The 14,612-nt window shown below is 39.2% G+C and overlaps 1 protein-coding gene across 14 annotated transcripts in view; it reads left to right on the forward strand.

Moving 5' to 3' along the window:
- LOC100926346 (protocadherin gamma-C4) overlaps positions 1 to 14,612 on the forward strand; it is a 169,531-nt gene that overhangs the window by 128,043 nt on the left and 26,876 nt on the right. Inside the window, exon 1 of one of the 14 annotated variants that reach the window (XM_023505305.2) lies at positions 10,267 to 12,963. The exons of the other annotated variants lie outside the window; for them this stretch is intronic. Coding sequence (XP_023361073.1) covers positions 10,534 to 12,963 — 2,430 coding nt within the window. The 5' untranslated portion in view covers positions 10,267 to 10,533. Of the gene's footprint in view, positions 1 to 10,266; positions 12,964 to 14,612 lie in introns of those variants that run through there. 14 annotated transcript variants of the gene reach the window in all.

Consider the following 14,612-nt stretch of genomic DNA (forward strand, 5'->3'; position numbering starts at 1 on the left):
ATTACACTGAATGTAACCATAGTGCAAGTAGCTTCTGAGGGAGAACTGCATATTATCTGGGCTAACTCAGTGTGGCACAAGATAAAAATAAAGTTCCTATTTGTGTTATGTATAAATATACCTTTTTAGAAAGACACATAAGATAGAATTTGTTTTTTATAATAGCTTTTTAATTTTCCAAATACATTCAAAGATAGTTTTTAAAAATTATTTTAGCTTTTTATTTACAAAACATATGCATGGGTAGTTTTTCAACACTGACCTTTGCAAAACCTTCTGTTTCCAACTTTTCCCCTTCTTCCCCCACCCTCTCCCCTAGACAGCAGGTAGTCCAATACATGTTAAATATGTTAAAGTGTATATTAAATACAATATATGTATACATATTTATACAGTTATCAAAGATAGTTTTCAACATTCACCTTTGCAAAACCTTGTGTTCCAAATTTTTCTCCCTCTCTCACCCCCTCCTCTAGACAGCAAGCAATACAATATAGGCTAAACATGTGCAATTCTTCTAAACATATTACCATATTCATCATGATGAGTAAGAAAAATCAAATCAAAAGGAAATGAAAACATGAGAAAGAAAAGCAGACAAGCAAACAAACAACAACCTCCCCCCAAAAAGGTGAAAATACTATGCTGTTGAATATAATTTCTTTTATTATTACACATCCTTTCTTAAACCGGAAATTCATTGTTATATTTTGAATCCTCCCTGACATTCTGCTGGGCACATGACAATGTTTTTTTTTTTTTCTATTGTTTTCTATTAAATAAAAAAAAAATAATAATAATAGAAGAAAAATTTAAAAAGAGAATACTATGCTTTGCTCCATATTCAGTCTCCATAGTTCTCTTTCTGGCTGCAGATGGTCCTTTCCATCACAAGTCTGTAGTAATTGCCTTGAATCATCTCTTTTTCCCCCTGAGGCAATTGGGTTTGAGTGACTTACCCAGGGCCACTCAGCCAGGAAATGTTAAGTGTGTGAGATCACATTTGAACTCAGGTCCTCCTGACTTCGGGACTGGTGCTCTATCCACTACACAAACTGGCTGCCCCGAATCACATCCTTTTTGAAAAGAGCCAATTCCATCACAGTTGATCAGCACATAATCTTGTTGCTGTTTTCTTGGTTCTACTCACTTTGCTTAGCATCAGTTCATATAAATCTTTCCAGACTTTCCTGAAATCAACCTGCTTCTCATTATAAGATAGAGCTTGTACTGAGAAGGGCGACCATGATTTTGAACTGATTAATCAAGGGATCAAGTTGTGGAAAGGAAAAGAGTATAAGTAGTGCAGAGGTGATAATCTGGGAGAGAAATGAATGTTGAGAGACTGCAGGTCATAGTGTAAATGAAAAAACAAGGTTAGGTTTTGGAAAGCTGAGAGAGTGAGAGGAAATGTCAATAGATTGTGACCAAATAAGGGGTTTTCAAAGCTCATCAACATTGAAATAATGAACTTGTGGATGATGTCAAAATTAATGGTATTTGTGTGCAACTGAGGTGGGGTAGGGGGGTCATAAGAAATAAGTTGAGTGACTGACACTGTTATGACAACATCCTCCTTAATGAACTTGAGTCCACTAAAGTATTAAGACAAATCTGCTTCTCTGTATCCTCCGCTCAATGTTCAGTTTTGCTCTCTGAGGTCCTGGAGAATAAAACTAATCCCTTTCCTTATGACAGCTTTTTTCAGTGGGCTTTCCCCACTCTCTCAATTGGGAACCTTGCTTCATATTTTACTGGGGAAAAAAAAAACTGAGACCATTTGCAAAGAGTTCTCTCTTCTACTTTGTTTATTTCATAAGCTCAGATGCCTTCTATTTGCCACCATCACTCCTTCTTTATTCCTGTTCCTCATGATGAAGGAACCTTTTGCCTTGCCAAGGCAAATCTCTCTACATGATAAGTAATTTTATTCCATCTTATCTTCTCCAGCAGATTGGGCCTTGAATCATCTCCATTGTCTCCATTATTGTCTATCTCTCCCTATCTAGTAGCTGCTTCCCTACTACCACAAATATACCCATTTCTCTCCCACATTCAAGAAACCCTCACTTGATCTATTCACTCTATCAGGTATTATATTATAGTTGTCCTGTCCTTTGTGATTAAGCTCCTTTGGAAGACCATGTATCAGTGATACTTCCAACTTTCTTTTTTTCTCTCATTATATTCTTAGCTCTATAGTCTGCTTTCCAACCTCATCATTCAACTGTAAATTGCTTTCCAAAATTTCCAATGATCTCTTATTTACTGAATCTAGTGGCCTTTCCTCAGTCCTCATCATTCTACACAATTCTTCAAATACTCTCTTCAGTCTAGATTTTTTTGACATTATTCTGTCTCCATCTAAGTCACATCCACTAATTCTTGGTGTTTCATAAGCATATATTCTAGGCCCTCTTCTTTTTTTTCTCTAAACTATTTTACTTAGTGATCTCATCAGTTTCCACAGATTCAATTATCATCTTTATTCTAATGATTCTTAAATCTACTTATTCATCCTTAACACCTTTGCTGACCTCCTGTCTCCTGTCCAAATGCCTATTAGATATCTGGTATTTGATATTCTGTATGTATCTTACACTACATATTATACTCATTATCTTTGCTGCCAAACTCTCCCCACCTCCAAATTCCCTGTTACTATCCAGGGTATCATCTTCCTCTTAGTCCTCTAGATTAGATGTTATTCTCAATTCCTCTATCTCACTACTTTATATCCATTTTTTCCCCCAAAGCCTGCTGATTTTTACCTTTGTGACATCTCTTGAATATATCACCACCTTAGTAGATGCTCTTATCACCTCACACCTGGATTATTATAATAGCTAGTTAATCTGTCTACTACAAATTTCTTCCCCACTTCAATCTATTCTCCAGTAGTCAGAGTGATTTTCCTAAACCCTAGGTCTGATCACGTAAACCTATACCCTCTCAATAAGTCCCAATGGCTTCCTATCATAACCTCCGGGATCAAATATAAAACCCTCTATTTGGATTTTTAAGTTCTTTATAACCTGACCCTCCCCCTCCCCACACCTTTTCAATCTTCTTATACTTTAAATATAGTCTTTAATCCAATGACACTGGTCTTCTTGTTATTCCTTTAACACAATACTCCATATCCAGTCATTTTTACTAGCTGTTCCTTATGTCTGGGATTTTATCCCTCATCATTTCCATCTCCTGGCTCTTGGCTTTCTTCAAATACCATCTAAAATTCAGTCTTTTATAGGAAGCCCTCCCTAATCCTTTCCTTCTGTTTATTTTTCGTATTTATTCTATAAATAGCTTGCTTATGCTTTGGGCAGCTAGATGGCACAATAGACAACTAGGCCTGAAGTCACCAAGCCTCATCTTGGTGAGTTCAAATCTAGTCTCAGACACTTACTAGCTGTGTGAACGTGAGCAAGTCACTTAACCCTGTTTTTCTGTTTCCTCATTCGTAAAATGAGCTGGAGAAGGAAATAGCAAATCATGTCAGTCTTTGTAGAAAATATCTCCCAAAATGTACAAAAAAGTCAGACACAATTAAGATATCTTGTTTGTACATAATTGTTTGCCATTGTTTCCCCTATTAGATTGTGAGCTTCTCCATGGCAGGGATGGTCTTTTGCCTTTCTTTGTATACCCCATGCTTATCACAGTTTCTGGAGCATAGTAGGTATTTAATGAATGTTTATTGACTGCCTGGTTTGGCAAACTGACAAATGCTTCTTCAAATGGGACATCTTTTGTCCATCTTCTTTCATAGATGTTCCACAAAAGATTGTCACAAGTTTCACAAGTACCAGTGAAGCATAGCAGTTATATAAAGAAAAAAAATTGAGTATCCCCATCCCTAAATCAATATATTAACAGTCATTTGCTAAATTCCTTAGTATGAGCCAGAACTGTGGTAGGTGTTGGGGATATAAGGACAATAATAGTAGCTAATATTTTAAGGTTTGTAAAGCACTTTTGTGTCTTACATAAATTAAAAAGTCTCTTGAGAAGCTTTCATTCCATTGGAGAATCACATATAAATATGTGATAACTTTTAAAGAGATAAGATAATTTCTAGAGAGACATTAGCAGTTAGGGAATGAGGAAAAATCTAATGTAGGAAGAAATGTGTTGAACTGAGTTTTGAAGAAAGCTAAGGATTCTAAAACAGAGATAGGAGAGCATTTCAGACATGGGAAACAACCCAAAGACATGAAAATGGACATGGAATGGCGTTTGAGAAAAATAACAGAAAGGCCAATGGGAGTTCAATATAAAGCATAAAAGAGAGTAATATTTTTGGTTTGTTTGTTTAAAAAACAAACAAACAACAGGAAATACAGTTGGGAAATTAGATGTGAAAGGTTTTGAATGCCAAAAAAACTTGTATTTTATTCCAGAGGTGATAAGAGACAAGTGGAGTTTTTTGAGCAGACACGAGAGACTGAAAGCAAGGGGTGTTACACCCCTATGGACTACTCTGTCCTGGTAGCTCCTCTTTGAGCTACTACTCTTAATGCCCGTTCGTCAATGGCACGGCTAGGCCACACTTACCCGTCTTCGAGCACTAACCCGGATCGCATAGAGACAGACCACCAGTAGGTAGGGGTAAAGTGAAAGAGAACTTTATTCTTAGATAGCACCCATTTATACCCCACTGAGGTTCTGGGGGAATGGGAGGTCCTCTAGGAATCTGGCATAATGAGATTGGTCTGAGAAGAGGGAGGGAGGTGTGCTAGGCTTTGAGAGCACTAAGGGGGTAGAAGGGGTCTGGGGTCAGACACCACCTCCTGGGGCTATGCCCCACCTCCACGTACGACTCACCTAAGCCTAGGAACCTCTCATCCCTCAGGTCCCCCCACATGCCTTAAACTGATTCCTTGCTTCTAGAGGCTTTTTAGCCCTTACAAAGGGGGTCAATTTTTTTTACATGTTAAGACAATTTTTAATCTTAACAAAATTAACATAAATAAATTAATAATAAATAATAATAATCAAAATAAAATAAATTAATTAAATAAAATAAAATTTTAACAAAATTTTCTCCCCTCTCCCCCTTCCCTCAGTTGATAAACAATTTAATATAGGTTATACATGTCAGTCATGTAAAACATATTTCTATAATGTTGTATAAGCAGAAATAGAACAAAAGGGAAAAAAAATGAAAGAAAATGAAAATAATATATTTTCTTTTTTTTTTATTTTTTATTTTTTTATTTAATAGCCTTTTATTTACAGGATAAATGCATGGGTAACTTTACAGCATTAACAATTGCCAAACCTCTTGTTCCAATTTTTCACCTCTTACCCCCCCACCCCCTCCCCTAGATGGCAGGATGACCAGTAGATGTTAAATATATTAAAATATAAATTAGATACACAATAAGTATACATGACCAAAACGTTATTTTGCTGTACAAAAAGAATCAGACTCTGAAATATTGTACAATTAGCTTGTGAAGGAAATCAAAAATGCAGGTGTGCATAAATATAGGGATTGGGAATTCAATGTAATGGTTTTTAGTCATCTCCCAGAGTTCTTTTTCTGGGCATAGCTGGTTCAGTTCATTACTGCTCCAGAAAATAATATATTTTCATCTATATTTAGACTCCATCAATTCTTTTTCTGGATGTAGATAGCATTTTCCATCATGAGTCTTGGGTCATTGTATTGGTGAGAAGAGCTAAGTCAATCATAGGTGATCATCAAATAATGTTGCTGATACTGTGCACAATGTTTTCCTGGTTTTGCTTACTTTACGAAGCATCCATTCATATAAGTCTTTCCAGGTTTTTCTGAAAGCTGCCTGCTTGTCATTTCTTATGTCACATAATATTTCTTCACATTCGTATACTACAAAGTGTTCAGCCATTCCCCAAATGATTTAAAGGCATAACAATAGTCCCTCCAATAGGGAATGAGGGCCTGAATTAAGCAATGTGAGCAGAGAGAAAAGGAAAAATAGGAAAGGTAAAATAAAGATAAAAATGACATGATGTGGCACTTGGTTGCTACCTGGTTGGCTTACTTGGGTAAGAGAAGATGAAAATTTTCATTATGAACTAACAGGGTTATGAACCTGATATCATGTTAATGATAACATGGTAGTTTTGTTTATAGTATTAGGAAAGTAATGAAAAAGGCTAATTTTGGGATGGCTTGGGGCGGGGAGAGAGAAATGATGAGTTCTGTTTTAGGCCTGTTGATTTGGAGATGACTACAAGTCAATCAGTTTGAAATGTCCAATAGTTCCATGGGTGACCTCATGGGACCTTCCCTCCTCTTTTATTGCATAATACATTTTTGTGATGATAGATTTTTATGCCACTCTTTGTACATATATCATCTTTGGAAATATGCAACAGTCTCCTTGCCTCCATCATTTATCTGTCTCTTCATTTCCCTTTGAAACATCTGCAGCTTCTATTCAGAAATTTTAGTGTTCCAAGATCCACAACAATACCCAGAACTAGAAGAATATTTTATGCCAAAAGATACATTCTTGCATTTTTTATTCTTAAATTGGGAAATCAGTCAATCCATCAAAAATATTTATTATGCAACTATTACATTCTAGGCACTGTACTAAGTTCTAAAGATATGAAGAAAAACCAAAAAAATCTCTTGGACTTCACTGACTAATGGAGGAGACAACATGCATTCAACTAGACACAAATAAGATATATAAAGGAAAAATTGGGGGCAGTCTCAGACAGAAGATACTAAATATAAGGAGAACAGAGGAAAGCTTTGTTGATGTTGGGAAACAGAACAATAGATTGGTCCAGAAATATGATTTGGACCAGCTGGAGTTTATTGAGTTTGCTCATAGATGAGCCACACTTAAAGAGGCAAAGATTCCCCAAATGAACAATAACCAAAGTTTATATAGGGTTCAAGACATGGGGAACAGCACAGAGAATGAGTCATAGTCAAGGTTCTTTTGATGGGGCTTGAGGCTGATCTGGTGCAATGATCTTTTTTTCCAGTTTCAGAATTAAAGGTTTCTGCATAACAGGATCTGGAGGATTATTTTTGTTGTTGACCACCAGTAATTTTCAATCATGTCTAATTCTTCATTACCCTTTTTAGGATTTTCTTGGTAAAGATATTGGAATATTCAGAATGGTTTGCCATTTCCTTCTCTAGCTTATTTTACAGATGTTGAAACTGAGACAAACAGTAGTAAGAGCTTTACCAGAGTCATACAGTTAGTACACATCTGAGGCTGGATTTAAACTGACTATAAGCCTGGCTACAAACTTTAAAAATCAATCAGAGGATTTTATATTTGATTCTGAGGATAAATGGAAAATATTGGAGTTTATTGAATTGGGGAGGGGGTGTTAATTGTCAGACCTGGGTTTTAGAAAGCTCACTTTGAAAGTATGGAGAATATACTAAAGTGAGAAGAAACTTGCAGCAGGAAAACCAATTGATAGACCATTGGAAAAGTCTAGGCCTGGTATGATAAAGGCATGTACTTGAATGGTTGCAGCATCAAAGAGAAACTTGATACAATTTTCAAAAGTTAATTCAGCATTCTCTTTAATACTAGGGTCAATTTATTGTCTATTTCTATTGCTGTTATGTACTGATGAACTAATCCATTGAGTTCAACTAGCCATCCAACTGCATACTTGAATAATAGGTAGTTTTTGTCCATGTAATTTTTCCTATATGAATTGATGGCTATTTCGAAGTTGTCATTGCTGAGGCCTTGTAATTTTCAGTTTCTTGATGCAAAAAGCACAATTTCACCTGAAAATAAGAGGATATATAGGTACTCATTATTTATAAAGAAGGTTTATTTATTTGGACTTTATTTAAGCTGTCCTCCATGACAGGTGAAACTTTGGAAAGCACATATTTCTTTAATGCCTTTTAAAAATATTTTTTTAATTGAGTATCTACTGTATTTTTAAAATCCTCAAGGATGCCTTTGTTTTTATATCATATTCATTTCTAAATACATACCTCCTTTACCCAAAGAGGTTTTCTTTTTAACAAAGTTTTTTTTTAAGTTCAACACATTTGTGTTGTCTGTTAGCAAATGCAATATTTATATCTGTAATCCTGCACCTCTCCAATGAAAGAAGAGAAATGCATTTTATCATTTTTATGTGATTCAAGCTTGATCATTATAATTGTATAAAACTTTGATTATATTGTGCTTTCCTTTTATATTGTTATAATATGATGCATATTATTTTCTTGATTCTGCTTACTTCTGTCTTCATCAGTTCAGATAAGTCTTCTTCTGATTCTCTTAATTTATCATAATTGTTTTTTTTTTCTCATGGTGCAATAATATTCCATTAAATACACATACCACAATTTGTTTTTCCATTCCCCAATCTGACATCTCTTTGCTTTATGCATCATTTGATGTTAGTAAGAAGGTATTAAACAGTTTTCTGTTTAGTTCATTTGTCAAGGAATTTTGTATAATCTTAACATAAGCATTGAAAATTTCTCTTTGGAAGACAGACTCCAAGGATAGACTTTGTTTTAATGAGCCAAATGCTTTTTAGAAATCAACAAACAATAAATGATGAGAACTTGTATTGATGAGAACAGTATCTCATACTGTTCATTCAGTTTCATGACAGTAAAGCTGCATTCTTCTGCATGTAATAATCATTTTCAAAATCTTGCCTTTTCCTTTCTCATATTTTCATCAAGAATACCACAGAAGTATGTGTAGCTCATTCTCAAAAAGATTATATGAAGCTAAAAAGATAGGCATATGATTCAAGAGCCTTCTCTATTATCTCCTTTAGAACATGTGAATATGACCCATGATTTTTTTCCATTATTTTCATTATTCCCTTCCATAAAATATCTTGTTAACAAATCCTTTAATGCTTTCAAGATAGGGTCTTTGCTGCTATGGATTTCTACCATATGTATGTAATCTGGCCCAGTCAAACTTTTTTCTTCCTCCCTCCCAATTTCTTAATTTCCATGTCAACTTTTTCGCAAACCAGTGGGGACTGATGTGTGCCAGTCTACATGTAGTTGATTTCAACTCAACTTAAGGGAAAACATTCCAACATTTTGACTTGTCCAAATGTTGAAGGTAGGCAATGAAATGCCAGTTTATGGAGGTTTTCAAATGAAAGAAAGTGGGAGACTGAGGATCCAGTCCCAATGTTTTGACTTCAAGTCTAGTGGCTCCCTTCTTCCCTCCCCATGCTCATCTGTTGTATCTGACCCAGGAAGTTTAATACAGCATCCAGTACTGTGATTTACATTAAAAATTTATTTTGTATATTCTTAATTGATGAATCCTTTTAGGGATAGCACTTCAATCATTTCAACAAATAATTATTGAACATCTACTATGTCTCCATCTCTAGAGGATACAAAAGTAGATGAGACACAGGCCAGTGGCTGTTGAATTTATTACTACTAAAGTCTTTGTTTTTCTCCAAGAAAATCCTTGAACGTTGCATTCAATTTGCAAACACACCGACATTGTCAGCAGTTTAGCATTCCAGATTACATCAGCAACGATACCAATTCCATGGGACACACCAAAATTCAGATTTCCTCTCTGGGAAAAGTAATAATTTATGGGGTTTTAGGGAAAGGCAGACCAGAAAATTTTTTTTCTTGCTCTTTGGCTCTTGGCAAGTAAGAAATATCAAAGCGCACATACACTTTTAAGGGAAAAATTCAAGCTGTATTTTCTGGCTTTCATAGGAAGGAGGCAAATTAAACATAATTGGTCGCCCTTCTTATCTGATGCCAAAAGAGACTATTAAAGTCTTTACTGAAGGAAACGTTATTTGAATATTCCCCAATACACAGCCTTTCTCCAGACAAGGCAAGTTTTGTCTGAGCTTGCTTCCAAGACAGTCAAAACTGACGGGCAACACAGGTATTAACGCTTACACAGTGTAGTGACTATTGATTTCTTGCCCCAAAGCATTATCCCAGGAACGAGAACTTAATACTATTGCGCGAAATTCTCACTAGAAACTGTTTTCGCTACGCTAAATTTTGCTCTAAGTGGAGAAAATGCAGAGAACAAAATGGTCCAAGCGTTTAATTAAGCGGAGGTTTAGTTTGGATTACTGTGCCCCAGCAGAGTTCAGAGGAATTGGTTCTTCAGGTTCAGTTAGTTTGCCCCGGACGTGAGTAAGCTTCTAATGCCTGGAAACACAGGCGAGAATTGAAAGGAAACTCAGGTTCTTTGCGCGCCGCAGTGTCCTACAACTAGAACCTGCGAAATCACATTCCTCGTGCAGTTATTGGCTGGGACTCTATGTGCCGCTGTCGGCCAATGAAGAGCCTGGAGATCTGGCCGCTGCGGGTCCCTCCCGCCCCCTCACTGTGCCCCGGGACAAGGCACAGACTGAGGAGCGAACGAATCAAAGGCGCCCGGAAAGAGGAAAAAAGCAATGTCCGACTTTGCGCCGAGCGCTCCAGCCTCAAGCCTCAGAGAGCGGACCGACTGAAAGAAAGTTTCGCGGGGAGAACTACTAGGACAATCTGGGCTAAAGAAGTTGCTACTAAGTGAGATGGTCCCAGCTGCCGGGAGAAGCCGCCGGTTCAGCACTGGGAGAGTGGTGGGAGTTCTGCTTCTGCTTGGCGCCTGGGACAGCGTTTCCGCGCTCATCAGCTATGAGATCCCGGAAGAAAGGGCGAAGGGTTTCCGAGTGGGCAACGTGGTCGTCGATCTGGGTTTGGATCTCAGCAGTCTGTTGGAGCGCAGGCTGCTTGTGGCGTCCGGAACTGGCCGGAGGTTCTTTGAGGTGAATCGGGAGACTGGAGAGATGTTCGTGAATGAAAGACTGGACCGGGAGGAATTGTGCGGGACACTTCCGTCCTGCACTGTAACTTTGGAGCTGCTAATGGAGAAACCCCTTGAACTGCAAAGGGTGGAGGTGGTGATCCAGGATGTCAACGACAACGACCCCTCTTTCCCTACCAATGGAATGAAACTCGAAATCAGTGAGGCCGTGGTGCCGGGGGCGCGCTTCCCTCTCGAGAGTGCACACGATCCAGATGTGGGAATTAACTCTTTACAAACTTATGAGCTAAGTGAAAATGAGCACTTTGTGCTGAGCGTGCAGACTCGAGAGGATGGCAGCAAGTATGCGGAGCTGGTGCTAGAAGAAGCCTTAGATCGTGAGCATGAGCGGGCTCTTGAGCTGGTGCTGACTGCTTTGGACGGAGGAACACCAGCCCGTTCTGCTAGGCTCCCTATATCAATCACTGTGCTTGATGCCAATGACAACACTCCCCAGTTCAACCATTCTCTGTATCGGGCGCGTGTGCGGGAGGATGCGGCCCCTGGCACTCCAGTAGTACAAGTTCACGCAACAGATTTGGACGAGGGACTAAACGGAGAAGTCATTTATTCCTTCGGCAGCCACAACAGAGCTCGAGTGCGCGACCTTTTCTCTCTAGACCTGGTCACTGGAATGCTGACAGTTCGAGGGCGGCTCGACTTCGATGACACGAAGCTGTACGAGATTTACATCCAGGCGAAAGATAAGGGCCCCAATCCCGAAGGAGCCCATTGCAAAGTGTTGGTTGAGGTCATAGATGTGAATGACAATGCCCCAAAGATTGTTGTCACCTCTGTGTACAGCCCAGTTCCCGAGGATGCCCTTCCAGGGACCGTGGTCGCCTTGCTCAGCGTAACTGATCTGGATTCGGGGGATAATGGCCTAGTGAGTTGCGAGATTCCATCTGGACTTCCCTTCAGTCTCACTTCTTCCCTAAAAAATTACTTTACCTTGACAACCAGTGCCTCCCTGGACCGAGAAGCTGTTCCAGAGTACAACATCAGTATCACAGCCCGAGATGCAGGGTCCCCGCCCCTCTCAACAGTCACTACACTTAGAGTTCAAGTATCTGACATTAATGATAACCCTCCACAAGCTACAAAGCCCTCCTACGATGTTTACGTGGAAGAGAACAATCTTGCAGGGATTGCAATCTTGAACCTGACCGTCTGGGACCCTGACGCCCCAAACAACGCCCGTCTATCCTTCTCATTGCTGGACCGAAATCACCAGACTGGGCTAGTGGGCCGATACTTCGCCTTGCACCCGGAGAGTGGCGTCTTGTCCGCCCTGGTACCCCTAGACTACGAGGATCAGCGTGAGTTTGAGCTAACAGTTCTCGTCAGCGATGGGGGCGACCCACCCCTATCCACCAACATTAGCGTGAACGTATTTGTCATTGACCGTAATGACAATGCCCCTCAAATCCTTTACCCGAGGTCTGGTCGGAGCTCCACCCAGTCTCTGCCCCGAGGCAGTGGTGCTAGCCACTTGCTTACGCGTGTAGTAGGCTGGGACGCTGACGCAGGCCATAATGCATGGCTTTCCTATAGTCTTCTGGGAGCCTCAAACCAAAGCCTCTTCTCTGTGGGTCTCAGAACTGGAGAAATCAGCACCACTCGGCCAGTCCAAGACAATGATCCAGCGTGGCATAAGCTGGAGATCCTGATAAAAGACAATGGGGAGCCCTCTCTGTCCACCACTGTGACTCTGACAGTATCAGTGACAGAGCTACTCCCAGATGCCAAGGCCGAGTTCCCATCTGGCTTGGCTCCTCAAGAGCAAAATAAAAACCTCACCTTCTATCTGCTTTTGTCTGTTATCTTGGTCTCTGTGGGGTTCGCAGTCACCGTGCTAGGAGTGATAATATTTCGAGTTTACAAATGGAGGAAATCAAAGGACCTGTACAGTTCTTCCGGAACTTCGCTGTACCGAACGCCTGGGCCCTCCCTGCACGTGGATGCGGTCCGAGGAGGTCTGATGTCTCCCCACCTCTACCACCAGGTATACCTCACTACAGACTCTCGTCGCAGCGATTTATTACTAAAGAAGCCCTGTGCTCCAAGTCCGATGGGAAGTCTCCAGAACACGCTCCGAAGCTGCGATCCTGCGTTTTATAGGCAAGTGTTAGGTGCGGAGAGCGCCCCTTCGGTCCAGGTAAGGAATGGTCTCTACATCAACATTTTTAACACTTTTAAACTACTGTCTGGTGCTCCTAATTTACACAGGTAAATCTGAAGAATTGGGATTCTAGTTCATCTTTTTTTACGTGGAGTAAAGAAGGCATTCATTTAGGAAATAACTGGCCCCAATCAGCAATTTTAGTATAATAGTCAAAACAACTAACAGCGTTCTCATCCTCAAGATTATGTATGCTCTGAAAACTAACCCCGAGGTAAAAATCGATGGCAATGTAGGCCTCAACTGCTGTAAATTATTGAGAGTGGGAAATTTTCTTCAATGTATTTCTTGAAAATTTCCTGTAATCAAGAGATCCAATTAGAAGAAGCTCCATGGTGTTGAGGAAAGCCCTGGATTTGAGTCCTAGCTCCCTCTCTCCCTCCTTCTCTTCCCCCCCCCTCCAATCTCTGAGAGATAGAGAGAGATTGGCAAGGAGACAACAAACCTCTATGGGCCTCAGTTTCTTTCTCTATAAAAGGAGGGGGTTAAATTAGATCTCTTTTATTATGTAACATCTCACAAACATCATCCAGATGTTTGAAATCAATAAAATTTGTCACTTACTGTGCATAGTGATAAATTTATGATTTGCTTACAGTTTGCCCACCCAAGCTGTTGCAATCTACCCTCAGAATATTTTTTTCTGGTGAAAAGAGAAATCATAAACACATTTTTATTTGCAAGAAACTGGTGGGAATAGCACACCAGTTATAGGGGGGAAAACATGTAAATTCAACTACATGAGATCTTAGCCAGTAAAAGTTTCATTTGTAAATTAGGTTATAATAGTGGTTTGCATATAACAAGGACTATAGATTTTGAGCTAGGAGATATTTTAGGAGTTTTAAAGTATAGTTCTTTTCTTTAACAGGAAACTGAGGCCCAAAGAGATTATGACCTGCAATGTCACACAGATTGCAAGAAATAGAGCCTAATCTCTGGTTTCTGGCTCAAAACTAGGGCTTTTTACATTTAAAAAAGACTACTTCCACCTTTCCAGATATGGGAAAACTTTACTTAATGGACTTACTGTGTGACCTTCAGTTTCTCCTGTGAAGTGGAAATAATATTTGCACTTTCTTACCTGGTGACTGTGAGGGAAGTGGATTGTAAACTATAAAGTTATATATACCAATGCATGGTATTATTGCTATCAGTATAGCCCCTTTATTTGCCTTGTATCACCTGTATAAAAAAATTGTGGTGGGGGTAAGAGATAGTCTCAGAGAGGGAAGGATGAAGCTGAGGGAAAAACCCATTTTTTTCTCCCAACTTGGGATTTCCAGTGGCATATATTCATTAGTTAAAGGTATTCAAGAAGAAGCTATTGGGATATCAGAAAAGGGATTCATCCTTCAAACAAGAGACGGGCCTAGAAAACTTCTAAAATCTCTTCTGTGATTCCACCGAAGAGTATGTCTGTGTTCAAAGGAACATCCATTCTTTCAAGATGCCATTGTATGAACCTAAGAGGTAGAAAATATATTTATTCTGTGGGATTTTGTGACTCCATTTTAAAATATCACGGCATTAAGTACACTAGCCCTGGAAATCCAATGTAAGCAGGATAAAGTCTTGTCTCAGACTTTCTCTCAAAATCTTAGTCTGGGACCCCATTAGGTGAT

This window comes from Sarcophilus harrisii, chromosome 2, assembly GCF_902635505.1.
Source record: "Sarcophilus harrisii chromosome 2, mSarHar1.11, whole genome shotgun sequence".
NCBI classification, from domain to species: domain Eukaryota; kingdom Metazoa; phylum Chordata; class Mammalia; order Dasyuromorphia; family Dasyuridae; genus Sarcophilus; species Sarcophilus harrisii.